The 13,368-nt window shown below is 37.1% G+C and overlaps 1 protein-coding gene across 3 annotated transcripts in view; it reads left to right on the forward strand.

Moving 5' to 3' along the window:
• LOC149255292 (uncharacterized) overlaps window positions 1–11,874 on the forward strand; it is a 92,053-nt gene extending 80,179 nt beyond the window's left edge. The window contains exons 3-4 of one of the 3 annotated variants that reach the window (XM_089457198.1): window positions 11,319–11,477; window positions 11,640–11,874. In XM_089457198.1, the coding sequence (XP_089313324.1) occupies window positions 11,319–11,477; window positions 11,640–11,716 (236 nt within the window). In that variant the 3' untranslated portion in view covers window positions 11,717–11,874. The remainder of the gene's footprint in view (window positions 1–11,318; window positions 11,478–11,639) is intronic. The other 2 variants (XM_089457199.1, XM_089457200.1) reach the window with 2 other exon arrangements.
• Window positions 11,875–13,368: the final 1,494 nt, after the last annotated feature.

Genomic DNA, 13,368 nt, shown 5'->3' on the forward strand with positions numbered 1-13,368 from the left:
ATTTTAAATTTGACAATTCCTTAGGTAAATACACTAAGACTAAATGATCAACAAAAGATTTTCAATTTTAAAAGTGACCAAACATATCCAATTCGCTAAATATATATATATCTATCTATCTATCTATCTATCTATATATATATATATATATATATATTTTAATACAAATAAACCTAAATCTAAAACTTAAACTAAATGAAACTTAAACAAATTAAAATAAAATAAACATCGATCCTAAATTTATGACAATACACCCGAGTGTATACAAAATCAAACTAACCCTACAAAAATCAAATCATAATAACACAAATGAATAAGTGAAAATCGAATATGCTGAACTAAACTAACCCGCATACACAAAAAAATCGAATTATTTTGTTGTTTTTCTGCAGGTTTGCGTGAGTCCTACGGGCAGACAGAGAGGAGGGCACATAATGAGGATTTGGACTGAGGGATGCAGGTGTATTGCAGGTGAGAAGGAATGCGTGGAGGGGCCGGGGATCAGGCGGAGAGGCAGCGTGGAGCTGGAATGAAACCGTGGCAGGCTGCTGAGGAGCGTAGGTGTGGCAACGCGAGGAAGGAGCTGAGCTGAGGATGGCAGTGGAGGAGCTACGTGAAGGTAGCGTGGAGATGATGGCAGAAGTATGAGAAGATTGCGTGGGCAGTGTCGAGTGGGATAGCGCGGCAAAGAAAAATGGATGATCACGTAGAGAGATGCGATTTGGAAGAGCAGCAAAAGCGTAACAGAGATGCGTGGGTAGGGGTAGATGGACGTATGTAGGTTTTGAAGGAGAAAGGACTGCAAGCAGGGTGGCAACAAGAGTGGAAGACTGCGTTCCACTGCGTGAGGAGTTTAGGAAAGGCATAGCGATGGGCAACGGACATAAAGTTTTCGAGGACGTAGAAGCGAAAAAAAAAACTACGATTTTCTGGCAGCGTTGGGAGGAAGCCACGCAGGAAAGGTGTATGGCAGGGCTGCGATATAGTTTGCCTTTTTTTAAAAAAATTTCGAAATTTTCTTGTAAAAAATGAAACCCCAGGTAGCAGCAGACAGATGACCTCAAAAAACCCTCAAAATTCTCTAGAAACCCTAATAAAAATTTTAGATCCTTTTGCTTTAGATTCGCCTAATGAAACCCCACAAAAATTTTTCAGATTTGAAATAAATACCCTTGCAAGAGCTGATTTCTAAGGCCAGATCTTACCCTCCAGGGCCCAGGTCTGGCATCAAATAAGAACTCCCCTTTAGATCTGCAACCTGTGATGGCAAAAACAGAACACCCAGAAATAATATATACAATGATGAACCTGAAAACCCCAAAAAACCAGCTAAACAGTTACAGTAATCACAAGCTAAAAGCTCTAAGCAGCCAAATCTGTCATTATGCCACACATTTTTTTTTAAATTTTAAATTTAAGGTGAGGTGCTTCATAGAAAACCCTTTATGCATCAACAATGGAAGTTCTAATGACAAGCCTGGGATTCAATCAAGCTGGGCTCTTTAGAAAATGCTAATCGGGAGTTGGCTGGTCCAATTGAAAACTTCCCCGAACGCCCGATGATCTCAAAATCAGGGATTCCCTGCACAACTCAATTCAACCATTAACGTAGAGAGAGAAAACGACAATAAAATTCAGACTTAATGGAGATACCTGCCATTATATTTAGAATTTAAACTACCATTCAAACCCTAGTGCTCAAGCAAGATACCTGTGCTTAAACCACTCTTCATAAAGCTATCATCAATGGCTGAAAAAGAGATCTATGCATGAAAATAAAACATCTTACAACATTTCCACGAAGAGTAACACCAGCAGAAATTAACCCCAAAGTCTTTCTTTATTGCACATGAAAAACGATTACAAGAGAGCTTTCACTTAGCACACGACTCCAAGATCGAATGATCTCAACTGACAACTGACCTCCTATTTAAAGACAAATCTTTCAACGGCTAGTTCGAGTGATCTTTGTCAAAGTGATCTCGATCGTTGATGAGGATCAAAATTTCTTTTAATCTCATCCGTCAAAATTTTAAATTATTGAGGAAATTCGAAATTATCAATTAAATGCATTTTAATTAATTCAAAAATTAAAATTTTGAATTAATTTCCTCAAAATTTTGACTTTGACTTAACCCTAGGGACCAAGGGCATAAAATTTTAGCAAAATAATCAATTAACCTTAGTCCCTGACCTTTTAAAATTTAATTTTTTAAAGGACCCTCGAATTTAGCCTTTGGAAAATTTAAAATTACCTAGGACCTAGGACTTATGAGGGGATAAATTATTTTTCTAACCCTCAAGACATTTTACATCATGATTTTTACATTTTTACATCTCAAGGGGGAAAACCCATTTGATATAGACCCTCATAGACTACCCAGTTCTGCGACACAAACATAATCTAGCAGATCAAGCAATTTGTAATAAAATAACCTAACCAAATAGTTAGGATTATTCCCAAATCACTTTTACATAGACTCGATTTAACACACTAGGACTCCCCTAAGATTCTAATGACAAAATCCATTCCGGCTTTGGGGTAAGGCTAAAGGAAAACTCTGCCGATCATGGATCGGTGAGACAAAAAACCTTCCGGAATGTAGATCATCACCAGAAAATTAGGTTTACCTAGGCAATTACATACATGACACAGATCTGCTGAGATTATTTACAATTTACACATGCAGACTGGGTTTACAATATAACATGATCAGGCTGATGATGATAGTCGAATGGCACAGACACGTCGATCAAGCGCTACCCTTTTGCGAAAAAAGGGGGTGTACTGCTATGGGTCGTTGACACGCAGTGGTCAACATCTGGCTCTACTTGGGGACACGTTGCTGCACTGTAGGAATGTGAGAATCCAGAATCTGCGTCCGTGCAACACACAACAAAACATAAGTAGTGTTCATCAAAAAATCATCATATAACATTAAGCACATGAAAAATATAAGCTCTTCATTTATTAACTATCTAGTAACATGAAAAATAAATCTAATCCTAAAACAGAAATGAAATGCTGAAAAGACAAGGAGTAGGGTTAGAAATGCAATACAGAGGATGCCCCATGGCATCAGATGTCATCTTTGAAGAATAGCTTGAGCATTTGGCCATTTGCAGGTAATTCAAGTGGTTTGCCATCCAATCTGCTCAAGTGGAATGAGTTTGGTCCAACAATGTCTCGAATAATGTATGGTCCCAGCCACAAACTGTCAAATTTCTTGTGTTTTCCCGGTTTTTCATTCTTGCGATCCCAAAGAAGTACCATATCTCCAACCTGCAAAGATCTAGATCGAGATGATTTATCAAAGCTTTTCTTAATGTTAGATTGATTTTTACATATATTATCAAAAGCTGTCTTACAAGCTTCATCCAACTCCACAATTTGATCAATTCTATTTTGAACAACATCTTTATTAGTGGAAAAATGTTGAAGGAGTTGATAAGCTGGCAATTTCAGGTGCACAGGTAAGGTTACATCCAAGCCATAAACCAATTCAAAGGGACTTTTACCAGTAGCTTTCTTTTTAGTGATCCTATCTGCCCATAAAGCATACTTGATTTTGCTATCCCAAGCCCGCTTATTATCTCCTACTATCTTCTTGATAATGGTTATGAGATTTTTATTACTTGATTCAGCAAGACCATTACCCTGAGGATAGTAATTTGATGAATGAGATAAGACAATGCCATATTTGAAACAGAAAGACGAAAATTCTGAAGAACAAAAGGCCTTGGCATTATTGGTAGTGATCTTAGCAGGGACACCAAATCTAGTAATGATATTATTTTCAATAAAATCCATATTGACCTTTTCAGTAGCATTCTTAGTAGGGATGGCTTCAACCCATTTAGTAAAATAATCAGTAGCAGTCAAAATCCATGAGTAGCCATTGCTAGAATTTTCATGAAACTTCCTGATGAAGTCCAGACCCCAATGCTGAAAAGGTGCCTCCACAACGACAGGTTGTAAGGGCAGGGCAACAAGCTTCTGTTTCCCAGTGAACAGTTGACAGGCTTGACAACTTCTAACAAACTTATGCACATCAGAAAAAATTGAAGGCCAATAATAACCAGCTCTCAGAATTTTGTGGGCAGTAGTTCTAGCAGCATAATGACCACCACAAAACCCTGAGTGAAACAGAAACTAACTTCTTGGACTCAATTTCATCAACACACCAAAGAACTATGCCCTCAGGATTTCTCCATCCAAGGCCATCCTTCATGAGGCAATACTTGGCTTTTAATCTAAGAGCCCTTCTTTTATGAGCGACTAAATGGTTAGGACATGTAAGATTTATCAGGGAATAGACAATGTCCTTGTACCACTCATGCTCTCCTAATCTTTGCAGCTCAGGCGAAGACGAATCGTTAAGACAAATCAAACCAAGAGCTTTTTCATTACCTTCTGTCATCATTTGAGCCAAGCCTTGGCCTTTGACTAACTTGGTGGGTCTAATCTCTAAATCATATTCTTGTATTTTAGTAACCCACCTAGCACAAGTCCCTAAACAATCGGTTTGAGATAACCTTGAATATTAGAAAAATTGCAAGGGTTGAATATGTCCATGATGTCGTGCTTGACCGGGTTGGTAAAAAGCAAGCGGATATCGGAGAGGGCTTCTTGTCCGAGATTAACAATAAGTGTACGAGAAGAGAGTTTGTGTAATTGTACTCTGATAGCCCTTTTAGGATCAGGAGCGGGATTAACCAAACTGCTTGGATGTCTTCTAGTATACACTCTTGCAGATGATAGATGAAGTGGAGTCGCCACCCGGAAAAAAAGCGTAGCTCCGAAAAACTCGAAATGAAGGGGCCAAGGACAAGAAACTTATCTTGGCAAGCGATGAAAGGATGGGAAGAAAGGAATGAGATGAATGTCGAGGAAACCAAGGACAGGAAAAACTCTATCCCCGGCAACAGCGCCAAAAAATGTTGTCACACAGAGTGTCTAGGCACTGCGACAACGCTCAGATCGGGGGCTGTCACCCTGATCCCCGATCTCTCCGTTTAAGCCATCTCCCTACAACAAGCTAAGGGGGGTAGACCCTATGGGATGAAGGAGAACCAGCTGGGAATCAACCGGCTCGGAAGACACAACGAGGCAATCAAATACTTGATTAAGGCTTAGCAATACTTAAGATTGATTAGACTTTAAATGATTAATACCAGTGCCTTATGGAGTTAATGATCTCGCTAGATGAAATGAAAATCAAGTAATTGGTTTGCTCGCTGTTGCTTAGGAAATAGAGATATAATTCTACGATAAACATCTTCAACAATCGCTTGAAAATATTTGCAAAGTATCTAGCATGTAATGAGCATTAAATAATCCAAGCAATGATTAATTTCACCAGATGCAAGATATTCAAAAGATGCACAAAGTTCTAGCAATTAAATTTCAAAAGATCAAATAATTTAAATAACCACGAAATTTTAAAAGCGAACCAACTCAGATCCTAGAATTTAAACGATTATGCGTGAAGTTCCAAATCTAGGAAATTTATCACTTTCCAATAGTTAATCTTCAAATATAAGAATTTAAGCACATTTAACTATGTCGAATACCAAAAAATTTTTCTTTCAAATTTTAACCTCAGCACAAAATATACCAAAATTTTAAATTTGACAATTCCTGAGGTAAATACGTTAAGACTAAATGATCAACAAAAGATATTCAATTTTAAAAATGACCAAACATATCCAATTCGCTATATATATATATATATATTTTTTTTTTTTTTTACTATTTCAAATAAAAAAAATCAATGTCGAAAATAAAAATAAAATCAAATTTTTAGAATTTTTAGAGTTTTTTTTTTTTTTTTTTTGGTTATACAAATAAACCTAAATTTAAAACTTAAACTAAATGAAACTTAAACAAATTAAAATAAAATAAACATCGATCCTAAATTTATGACAATACACCCGAGTGTATACAAAATCAAACTAACCCTACAAAAATCAAATCTTAATAACACAAATGAATAAGTGAAAATCGAATATGCTGAACTAAACTAACCCGCATACACAAAAAAATCGAATTATTTTGTTGTTTTTCTACAGGTTTGCGTGAGTCCTACTGGCAGACAGAGAGGAGGGCGCGGAATGAGGATTTGGACGGAGGGATGCGGGTGTATTGCAGGTGAGAAGGAATGCGTGGAGGGGCCAGGGATTAGACGGAGAGGCAGCGTGGAGCTGGAATGAAACCGCGGCAGGCTGCTGAGGAGCGTAGGTGTGGCAGCGCGAGGAAGGAGCTGAGCTAAGGATGGCAGTGGAGGAGCTACGTGAAGGTAGCATGGAGATGATGGCAAAAGTATGAGAAAACTGTGTGGGTAGCGTCGAGTGGGATAGTGCGGCAAAGAAAAATGGATGATCACGCAGAGAGATGCGATTTGGAAGAGCAGCAAAAGCGTAACAGAGATGCGTGGGTAGGGGTAGATGGATGTATGTAGGTTTTGAAGGAGAAAGGGAGAGGGTTTTGGTCTGCGTGAAGGGAGAAAGGACTGCAAGCAGGGTGGCAGCAAGAGTGGAAGACTGCGTGCCACTGCGTGAGGAGTTTAGGAGAGGTGTGGAGGAAATTGTTTGTAGTTTGAAGGCAACGATGGGCAACGGACATAAAGTTTTCGAGGACGCAGAAGGGAAAAAAAACTACGATTTTCTGGAAGCGTTGGGAGGAAGCCACGCAGGAAATATGTATGGCAGGTTGCGATACAGTTTGCCTTTTTAAAAAAAAAAATCGAAATTTTCCTGTAAAAAATGAAACCCTAGGCAGCAGCAGATAGATGGCCCCAAAAAACCCTCAAAATTCTCCAGAAACCCTAATAAAAATTTTAGATCCTTTTGCTTCAGATTCGCCTGATGAAACCCCACAAAAATTTTCCAGATTTGAAATAAATAGCCCTGGAAGAGTTGATTTCTAAGGCCAGATCTTACCCTTTAGGGTCCAGATCTGGCTTCAAACAAGAACTCCCCTTCAGATCTGCAACCTGTGATGGCAAAAACAGAACGCCTAGAAATAATATATACAATGATGAACCTGAAAACCCCAAAAAACCAGCTAAACAATTGCAGTAATCACAAGCTAAATGCTCTAAGCAGCCAGATCTGTCATTATGTCACACATATTTTTTTTTAAATTTTAAATTTAAGGTGAGGTGCTTCATAGAAAACCCTTTATGCATCAACAATGGAAGTTCTAATAACAAGCCTGAGATTCAATCAAGCTGGGCTCTTTAGAAAATGCTAATCGGGAGTTGGCTGGTCCAACTGAAAGCTTCTCCGAACGCCCGATGATCTCAAAATCAGGGATTCCCTGCACAGCTCAATTCAACCATTAACGTAGAGAGAGAAAACGACAATAAAATTAAGACTTAATGGAGATACCTGCCACTATATTCAGAATTTAAACTACCATTCAAACCCTAGTGCTCAAGCAAGATACCTGTGCTTAAACCACTCTTACAGCATATCCACGAAGAGTAACACCAGCAAAAATTAACCCCAAAGTCTTTCTTTATTGCACATGAAAAACGATTACAAGAGAGCTTTCACTTAGCACATGACTCCAAGATCGAATGATCTCAACTGACAACTGACCTTCTATTTAAAGACAAATCTTCCAACCGCTAGTTCTAGTGATCCTTGTCAAAGTGATCTCGACCGTTGATGAGGATCAAAATTTCTTTTAATCTCATCCGTTGAAATTTTAAATTATTGAGGAAATTCGAAATTTTCAATTAAATGCATTTTAATTAATTCAAAAATTAAATTTTTGAATTAATTTCCTCAAAATTTTGACTTTGAATTAACCTTAGGGACCAAGGGCATAAAATTTTAGAAAAATAATCAATTAACCTTAGTCCCTGGACCTTTTAAAATTTAATTTTTTAAAGGACCCTTGAATTTAGCCTTTGGAAAATTTAAAATTACCTAAGACTTAGGACTTATGAGGGGATAAATTATTTTTCTAACCCTCAAGACATTTTACATCATGATTTTTACATTTTTACATCTCAAGGGGGAAAACCCATTTGATATAGATCCTCATAGACTACTCAGTTCTGCGACACAAACATAATCTAGCAGATCAAGCAATTTGTAATAAAATAACCTAACCAAATAGTTAGGATTATTCCCAAATCACTTTTACATAGACTTGATCTAACACACTAGGACTCCCCTAAGATTTTAATGACAAATCCATTCCGGCTTTGGGGTAAGGCTGAAGGAAAACTCTGCTGATCATGGATCGGTGAGACAAAAAACCTTTCGGAATATAGATCATCACCAGAAAATTAGGTTTACCTAGGCAATTACATACATGACAGATCTGCTGAGATTATTTACAATTTACACATGCAGACTGGGTTTACAATATAACATGATCAAGCTGATGATGATAGTCGAACGACACGGACACGTCGATCAAGCGCTACCCTTTTGCGAAAAAAGGGGGTGTACTGCTATGGGTCGTTGACACACAGTGGTCAACACAATGATCGGAGAGCAACTAAGGGGCATTGAGTACAAAGAGACAGAGAGGTAGAGATAGTGTCGGGAAAGCAGCAGAGCAGCCAGAGAGAGTGACGCAGGAGCAGCCAGTGCTCACGCAGGGCCACGCAGAGGCAGCTAAGTGTTGCGCAGAGCACCAGAGAGGCCAGCGTAGCTGACACAGAGGCTCAGAGAGCTGACACAGGGCCTCTTGGGGCTGATGCAGGCCAAGATAGGCTGACGCAGGGCCAACGCTGGGCTAGGAGAGGCTGACGCAGTCCAGATTGGGCAGACGCTGGGGTTTTTGGGGCAGATTGGTGTTGAGTAGCTGTCGGAAGGATTATTCGTGGTTTCAGCCAGTAGATTTGTTAGAAATGGAGAGGTATTACTGCGAAAGGAATTCTTTGTTGGGTAGGCCAGTTTCAACACCCAGATTGTACTCTGATATTGCTTAATAAGAAAACCCTTAGATAGCTGCATCGGTTTTCCCACATTGGGTTTTTCCGGGGACATTAGTCCAAAAATAATGGTGTCATGTGGTGTGTTTGTTTTTGTTTAATTTTTAGTTGCTGATCTATAATATGTTGAGCATGCACTAGTGTTTATTTTTAGTATTTACATTGTATATAACTTGTTAAGGAAAATAACAAGTAGGTAGGAATAAATCAGATAAAGTGCATGGAGGGTTTCTAACTAAGTAAACTTAGAAACTTTAACAGAATTTCTCCAAATGATTTCTGGGTCTTGGAGTTCTCATGTGTTCTTGCCCCTCCACAAAATTTCGGAGCTAGAGCACATCCGATGCTACCCAAAATCAACACAGTGAAGAGTGCTCCTCTAGAAATTTTCATTAAAATGTGCCTGAACTCTTAATAAAATATTATTTAGAAAATTCATGATGCCATCTTTTCCTCCATAGATTTTCATTAAAAATTCTTAGAAGCCTATTTAAACCTTCTTTTCCATAAGGATCCTCATAAGTTATAACTATCCTTTAATGTGTTGTGCTCCTCTAATTATGTAGCCATTGCCTCTCAATATGTAAAGATCATCCAAACCTGAAAACAACTAATGATTTACACCAAGCCATCACAACTTGTAAATGATGCTGATTCTCCAAGTGTACACATCTCCTGGGCCTGCACTTTTGAAAAAATAATGCCTTTCTAAATGCAAAAAGAACAATTCATTTTCAGGGGGTAATAGTTGAACATGCCCATCAGCCATCCAAAGCCTTTGATCTTGAAAAACAGTTTTACTCACAAATTGTACATCTGCATTCTCCGCCTTGTTGTTTCTAGCTGTTTAGGGCTTTGGGGTAGTGTCAAAGTTATTTTCAAGTGGAAGTGTTTGGATTTCCCTGGGCAACAAAGCACTAATAACTTTATTCTTGGTGGTCAATTAAGCTCTTTTGGTAGGTAAATATGTCTGTGTGTGTCTCTTATATTTTTGTACATCTGTTTTTTCCCATATTTAGCAATTTTATGAATTGCATCGTTTTTTCGATTTAATTTAAACCACAAAAGTTAAGATACAAAACCATGGCAACTTTATTACTCTCTTGATGATGGCCATGCTAACCTGATCTGATTTCTTATATCTTTGGGGTTATGGACTTTGACTTCTCCTCTCTTCCTATTGAAATTTGTCCTTCATATCACATTAGAAAAATGTGACCTTTGAACTGATAACTTGTGCCTCTATACTAAAAATCTTGTGCCAGTCACTCATTTGTTGCCTACCTGTATGCTTATAACTTTTCTGCTGTATGAGACTTTGGCAACGACATATTCTCTTGGCAAGGTCTTTTTTTTGGCAGAAGGGAATTCCTGTTTGTGTTTGGCAGACATTGACATGACTAGTTTTTTATTATTAGAAATGAGTTCTTTTTCATTTAATCTGCTTCTATGTTCCCAATGGAGTAAATGCAACCTAAATTTTCTTTTGAGCTTAATAACAAGTCAATTGTTCATGAGTATGCTGTGAATTGTCTTCTACAAATGTCGTTCTTATAAATGTAAGAAGAAACTTTCAGCCAAGGATTGGAAAACATTGTATATTCACACAGGTTGAACACTAGAGACAATCACTCACACATAAGTCAAAGATCATGACACCAATGTTTACGTGGTTATAAACCCTCAAAGAGGGAAAATAGTTCATGATGCTAAAGTGAATTAATTAATGCAAAAAAATAATTAACATGAATATCTCTCAGATCAATCATCAACAAATGGCTGTTGATGCTCTTTAAATAGAGATCATGGGCCAATCAAGTGTTAAGCTACGAGTCAGCTTGTTAGATCTGGAAAGATGGTAGCAACAAGTCTTAGATTTGAGGACAGATTGGATGGAGTCTCAAATTTCTTGTTAGGACACTGACTTTTACACGGTTAAAAACCCTGAAAGAGGGAAAATAGTGCATGCCACTAAAGGCAATTTATCAATGCAAGGAGATGACTTACATGAACATCTCTCACATTGATCATCAACAAAAGACCTTTCATGCTCTTTTAATGGGGATCATGGACGAATAGGGTGCTAAGCCATAGATCAAGTGTTGTTTATATCGAGATGTTGAATCGTAAGATCCCTCATGCATAAGACATGGTTGTTACTCTTGGAAAAAATTAAGTACAAAGGCACACTAAAGAAACATACTAAAATCATACTTTAACTGAAAGGCAGATTAGACCAAGTTGAAGTTAAAGTATCTCCTAGCGTCGAATTCTAACATTTAGAAGGCATGCCACACTACGTTAAAATTTATTTGCAGTAACTTTTAGAGGTAGAACATGACTCGATGTATTTTTTTGCAGTTGCAAAACCCATTGATCCATCAGATCTGATGGAAGAGTTTGAGTTGGCAAAGGGGTCAGCAAGAGTTGAAAGCCTAGTGGTTAAGATCAAATCTATTTTTTCATCAGTAGATGCATTGAGCATCAGTTTTCTTCCTGAAAAAGGATCAGTGGCTTCAGGTATCACTATTCTTTAGGTTTTGCTAAATATTTGCAAGTCTTTTCATTGCAGTAATCATAATTTGTGTTTAATGATTTGTTTCCATTTGGTCATGCAGCCATGACTAATTTCTTAGTTTGTGCTTCGTGTTATTTTTTTTTTTGTGCTTTTCACCATGGCAGTAGCAGGAGTAGACATGGCTTTGTTGGAAAAATTTTACAGCTCAGCAAAGGAACTGGTATTTGCATTTACTAGTTGATTGCTAATATGTTTGCATTTTATTATGCTCTGCACTTTTTATTGATGTTAAAATATGAAGCTTTTCTAGCAGATATTTGCAATTAAGTAATTTGTCATTATGGTTTTTTCTTGTTCTTTCTGTCTTATTTTTGTGTCGCACTAGGTAAGAACTTTAATTTAGCTACATGTACATCAATTTACAGAGTTTATTTTTTTCTTTTGCCCTGTTTTATGCGGTTATTATTTCTTGGCATTTAGTTTGGGTATAGTTGTTATTTTGAATGTGCTCTAAAAGTTTTTAATGCTAGAAGATATGTCTACTTAAGCACCACTATTGTGCAGTACAAGATACCAAACTACTAGTGTTTGAATTTTGCCTGTTATCACACAATTTTTCACCCTAGTGCAAACCTTTCACAAGGTACCAAGGCTGAGTGTAAGATGAAAGTGTTGTCATTGTCTCGTAGACAACTGCTTCCCTTTTTGAATGTGGGACAAACCAATGTTATCAGCACCAATGTTGCATTAATCGTTATTGGGATATCATCAGCGAGGGGAAAAAATTGGGAAAAAATCGGTAAAAATTGGGAAAAAATCGTAATATACAAAAATATTCATATTTTTTCATTTTTTTAACATCTAAAGCATCTATAACATAAAATAAATACATTGACACATAAATATGATAAAAGAACTAATATATAAGATGTGTAATATCATTTTTAGTGTTACATCACACATAATAGTGAATCATGCCCTGAATAGTAAGTCCCGAGTCCCGAGTCCCAAGTCAGCCTCAAAATATCAACAAAAAATATAATGATGTGTCTCATATCATGAGTCATAATGTCATATACAATGAAATGAACCAAATAACTAAAGTCTAATACTACTGATTTCCTCTGCCCCTCTAGATGTAGATGTCGGTTGGCAGTGGACTCTACTGTGCTCTAGAAGCTGAAGAACTAGGAGCTACAGGAGGTAGACCACGTCCTCTACTGGTGACATGGGTAGCTTGGGTAGATTGTGTCACCTCCTCCTCATATAAAAAAAAATTATTTATATATATATATATATTATTTTTTTTGGGGAAAAAATCACAAAAAAAAAAAATTGTTGTATTTTTCGAGCGATAATATCGCCGGTTTTAAAAAACCGCGATTTTACGATAAAATCGCGAGTAGTGCAACACTGATCAGCACCGAACCGGTGATTGAACCAAAAAACCTTGTGGACCGGGAACTGGTAAAAAAACCGGACCAAAAAGCTGGTTGACCAAAAGCACATAAAATATTCAAATTTTAAGAAAAACATATATATATATATATATATATATATATATATATATATATATATATATATATATATATGCATGTGCATCCATATGAATCCAAACCATTTATACACAAATAAGCAAAAACTCTCATTTATATAGCATGTAAGGGTGCGCATAACCAAAATAGCATTGAGTGCAATCCGTCCCTGAACTGAAAATACATCAACAAATAGGTTCTAAAGGGCCTCTAGCATCCAAAAAAATCATGCTACAACAAATACCTACATATCATCAAAAGCATTGCCTATATTGGGATCTTCATCATATATATAACCCTCTAAGCATTAAAATAAGATAGAAAAAACTTAGCATGTCAAGTCAAGATTTTGTTCGAG

The sequence above is a fragment of the Pinus tabuliformis genome, chromosome 7 (genome assembly GCF_031772625.1).
Source record: "Pinus tabuliformis cultivar Carrire ecotype Pingquan chromosome 7, CPIR1, whole genome shotgun sequence".
In the NCBI taxonomy this organism is placed as follows: Eukaryota; Viridiplantae; Streptophyta; class Pinopsida; order Pinales; family Pinaceae; genus Pinus; species Pinus tabuliformis.